At 42.1% G+C, this 4,982-nt stretch overlaps 1 protein-coding gene across 1 annotated transcript; it reads left to right on the top strand.

Annotated features, from left to right (window-relative positions):
* The first annotated feature begins 923 nt into the window (after positions 1 to 923).
* On the top strand, positions 924 to 3,706 carry LOC111204428 (patatin-like protein 6). The gene is made up of 2 exons (XM_022699102.2): positions 924 to 2,592; positions 3,295 to 3,706. The coding sequence occupies exons 1-2, from the start codon at positions 1,450 to 1,452 to the stop codon at positions 3,601 to 3,603; spliced, it is 1,452 nt and encodes a 483-aa protein (XP_022554823.1). The 5' UTR covers positions 924 to 1,449; the 3' UTR covers positions 3,604 to 3,706.
* Positions 3,707 to 4,982: the final 1,276 nt, after the last annotated feature.

Raw genomic sequence — 4,982 nt, 5'->3', positions numbered from 1 at the left:
AAGACCAAGTTATATCACATGATCCTAAGAAGACGAGTTCTAGGCAACTTATCAAGTAGCCGAGATGTAATACTTGATAATTCATCCTATGTAGATTTTTTTTTGAACTACAGAAAGTATTAACATATACATGCATTGACCTAGCTATCTACTAGACAAATTTCGCCGAAAAATAGCTTTACAAATCTAACATTCATATTCAAACCGACACTGAAAAAATATATGAACAAACATGGGTTAGGCCACGGAATAATGCACCCTCCAAAAGCATAAGCCAATAGTTTGCTGTTTTGCGAGTCCCACGGGTTAGTCTTAAGAAGATAAGTTTGTACTACGCTCTGGTGATATGAAAAACTTGACCGTCCATGTAAGAATTGTATGGGACAGTTACTCTTTGGTCATTTATTGTCTTTAGCTTTGGGAACTTTGTTGTTGGCTGTAGCTTTGGGAGACCCTACTACACATTGAATGAATATCTTACGCAATTTGCGAGCTAAACGCCATACTAATTTATTGTTTTTGGACATTTTTTTAACATTGGTTGTTTTGCAGATTAGGCAGGCATGTGAGCACATATGTATCCTTTGACTTCCTTGACTAGCAGGTGGTGAATGTGTTCCGTTCGTGTGAATATGAGAGAGCTGGCTACATGCACATTATTGATCTACTAGTTTCCTTTAAAAATAGATATATAAGAACTAATCCTTTTAATCAATCAAAAAGATATGCATGTACCAAGAAATGATCTGTATTATTTGGTCTTTGTATTCATATGTAACAACCACCACCTAATTGTCATTATCCCCACCATATACATGACTATAGAATGACTTTTCAGCATAAACACACACACACATCAAATTCAAAATTCTTGGAAGAATATTAGGCAGGTACATGTACATCACATACATTTAAATTATCGCAAGAAACTTAAAATATCATACGTACGTACATAAGTACATATGTACTACATACATATCTAAGTAACTGCAGGTCTCTCGTATTATACGTACGTAAGTAACTGCAGCACTCGTATTATTTATGTCAAATTCTATGTAACAAAAAGCCACGCGTGAAATTTAAAGACACTATAAAAGAAGATCCCTCGCAGGTTCTGTGTTCTTGCTTTTTATTTCCTCCATGATTTATTGATCAAAGAAGACTCTTTTTTGCCTTTTATCTTGAATTTCTGAAATGATTTAAGGAGGGAAAATAAAGAGAGACAGAGAGAGAGAAGACATAGAAAAAGAAAAGCATCGGTCTTTACTATACTTTTGTCTTGGAAGAAAATGTTGCGACCATAGTCACTGTTTCTCGTGTTCTTATGACAAGAAATTAACTTTGTGTTTCAAGTGTTTTGTCTTTATGTTGGGCGATAATGTCTAGAGAGTGTTTAATTCATTATTAAATACTCTTTCTTGGTTTCTGCTTCTTGTTTGCTTAATTACGATGCAAAGAGTACACAATAAAGCTCCGTCGGCGACTGTTAAGCATCATTTAATCAAACAGAGCAACAACGGCGGAGCCACGGCGGAGATGGAGATGCAAGAACCGAGCATCGAGACTGATAAGCTCAGCTACGAGATCTTCTCCATTCTCGAAAGCAAGTTTCTTTTCGGATACGACGACGACCCGAAGCTCATGGAGTCTCGGAGCAGAGACCCGAGTCCAGAGCAAGAAACATCACCGACGGCTGTAAACGGCGTCGTTCCGGGATCCATCAAGAACCAGAGAGGGAAAGTCTGTGTTTTGAGCATCGACGGCGGCGGAATGAGAGGGATCATACCCGGAAAGGCTTTGGCTTATCTGGAGCAAGCGCTGAAGTTGAAGTCGGGTGACCCGAATGCCCGGATCGCCGATTACTTCGACGTCGCTTCTGGTTCCGGTATCGGCGGGATCTTCACGGCGATGCTTTTCGCTTCGAACGACGGTGACCGTCCGATCTTCAAAGCGGATGACACGTGGAGGTTCCTAGCGAAGAACGGTAAAAGCTTTTATAAATCCCAACCGGGGAAGATCCTAAACCGGGTTATGAAAACCGGGTCCGGTTCGAAGCTCGAGAAGTCCATGAAGGAGTCGTTCGCTGAGCTGACCCTCAAGGACACGCTTAAACCTGTTCTGATTCCTTGTTACGACCTCGCGAGCTCAGCACCTTTCCTTTTCTCGCGCGCCGATGCGTTAGAAACGGACGGCTACGATTTCAAGCTGTGGGAAGTTTGTAGAGCCACGTGGGCCGAGCCGGGAGTGTTCGAGCCTGTGGAGATGAGATCAGTGGATGGTAAAACGCGGTGCGCTGCGGTTGATGGTGGATTGGCTATGAGTAATCCTACGGCCGCGGCGATCACTCATGTGCTGCATAATAAGCAAGAGTTTCCGTTTGTTAGAGGCGTTGAGGATTTGCTTGTGTTGTCACTTGGTACGGGGCAGTTGGTGGATGTGAAGTATGAATGTGATAAGGTTATGAAATGGAAGGCTAAGCAATGGGCTCGTCCCGCGGTTCGCATTTCTGCCGATGGCGCGGCTGATACTGTGGACCAGGCCGTTTCCATGGCGTTTGGTCAGTGTAGAAGGAGTAACTATGTCCGTATTCAGGTAAAATCTAATGTGGTTTATTACAGTTCATGCTATTAAGGCTTGATTCGTAATATTGCTTAATTGTACCAAACTAGGGGAATCGAGAGATTCAAGTCTTACTAGGAGGATTCTGTTTTTGGTTAAGTCGGGTTTTTGGTTCGTATTTTGGTTAGTTTGGTTTGGAATTTTTGTTAAGATCACCAATCACTGAACCGAAACCAATTTTTATTAATTGCCAAATTGAACCAAACCTCTTAATGGAACATTTTGGTTCGCTTTGGTTCGGTTACTTAATGGTCTACTAGGAACCTCTTTATTATTTTTGGTTCGTATTTTGGTTAGTTTGGTTTGGAATTTTTGTTAAGATCACCGATCACCGAACCGAAACCAATTTTTATTAATTGCCAAATTGAACCGAATCTCTTAATGGAACATTTTGGTTCGCTTTGGTTCGGTTAATAACCGCGGGCTTAATGGTCTACTAGGATGTACGGATCTTCGGATTCTGAACCTCTTTATTATTAGAAGACATTGTTTAATTGCGGAAATAAAATACTAGAATGTATGCGGAATTGTGATTTACATTAAGTGAGTTTGCTATTCTTGAAGCCATTTTAAAAACTTTCAGTTCTGAACAAGAATCGTGAATACTTTAAATTGATCATGAAAGTTGGATCTTGATATTAATAATAGATATCATTATTTGTGTGAATTTTATAGGCGGATGGGTCAAGCTTCGGTCCATGCAAACCAAACGTAGACACAGACGCTAGTCCAAGCAATGTGAATATGCTTGTGGGAGTAGCAGAGGAGATGTTGAAGCAGAAGAACGTGGAATCGGTTCTGTTTGGTGGTAAGAAAATCAATGAAGAAAGCAATTTCGAGAAGCTGGATTGGTTAGCCGGTGAACTCGTGCTTGAACACCAGAGGAGGAGTTGCAGAATTGCTCCCACTGTAGCGTTCAAACAATCCACCGACAGAAGAAGTGATCAGAAGACGATTTTCAAGGATATTGATTGTATGTTTTGAAGATATTATTATTAATCTTCTAATTATTAAGGTTTGTAATTTGTATAGATTAATATTTACTTTTGAGTTCCGAGAAGAAAGCCAAACATCTCATTCTCGTCCATTCTCTCTGTGTAATTTTTGCTTTGTTTTTTTTTTTGTAACACGAGACTTATATTAAAGAGCTCAAAGAGCAAGAACGTTTACAACTGAAGCAGATGATTCGGAGACATGCTCGACGGTACAACAAAAGTAGAAAGCATTATGAAACATAGAAGGATAAAGCTTATAAGAGGCGAGTCAAGCTCAGCAAGATGAAAAACCCCATAGAGAAGTTTCACCTTAATCCCTAAGGCGATTGTTCGCAAGAACAACTGATAGTCGAAATCGACGTTGATACACCAATAAGAAGCAGTTGGACTGTTGCGCGACAAGAGCTTTTGGTGAGAAGCTCCAAGACTTTGGGCAACACCAAGAAGAAGTCCTATCTGACTTGATTTGGCACTGAAGTTGGTAGGATCAGTTCTGAACTCAACAAAGCTTCTCAACGAGACTAGGTGAATCTCTAAAGCTAGTTTCGCCTTCTTAGGGACGCTTAGGACAATGGAGTTTGATGACGAACTCAACAGTTTACTCGGATCAAAACCTTGGACCTCAACATTACCATGTCGAAGCCAATAATTAGTAATCGAGACAGACCTGAGCATATTAACATCGCACTCGTTCTGGTTTAGCGTGTTTAAGGTAACGTCGGGTAAGAGGCAGAGTGTTTTGGAATGGTCGAGTCTCCTTGCACAATACTTCGGAGTGTTCCTCCGCTTTGTTGGAATGAGAGCACATGGCAGTGGAGGAGCGAACTGACCTTTTTCGATATCTCTTCCTAGGTGAGGAAGGAGGTTGAAACGCAGTGGACAGAACCTTGCAATTGGTGGAGATGACAAAAGGTCTACTCGGAAAAGCTTATCTCTATAGAGTACTTGGCGTTGACGCAGTGTTGGCTCAATGACAGATGCAAATACATCATTATCAAAGCCCGCAAGGAAGCTGACGAGGGTTGGTGAGATGCGCAGGTTGAAGACGGAGGCGGTGGCCGGATCTGGACTCCGAACTGAAAAAGACGCGATGCTACACGAGTGAGAGACGCCTCCTCGTCTAGAGCGGCGAAGGTTCGCAGCGATGATGAAGGAGACTAAATCGGAACGGCATTGATGTACGGTGTAGTCTAAATAAAATACGGAGCAGCAGGACGGAGTCACGGCATCAGTGAAGGGATCTGAGGCGGTGTGGAGTGGTGGAGGCGCTTTAGAGATACAGAAACGACCAGATCTGGCGAGCCTCTGCTCGGGATGAGTATACCTGGTGTCCCCGCTTGTACAAGGAGGCACGGTGCTGAGGGATGG

Source organism: Brassica napus, chromosome C3 (genome assembly GCF_020379485.1).
Source record: "Brassica napus cultivar Da-Ae chromosome C3, Da-Ae, whole genome shotgun sequence".
In the NCBI taxonomy this organism is placed as follows: Eukaryota; Viridiplantae; Streptophyta; class Magnoliopsida; order Brassicales; family Brassicaceae; genus Brassica; species Brassica napus.
This window is presented reverse-complemented; position numbering and strand designations above follow the sequence as displayed.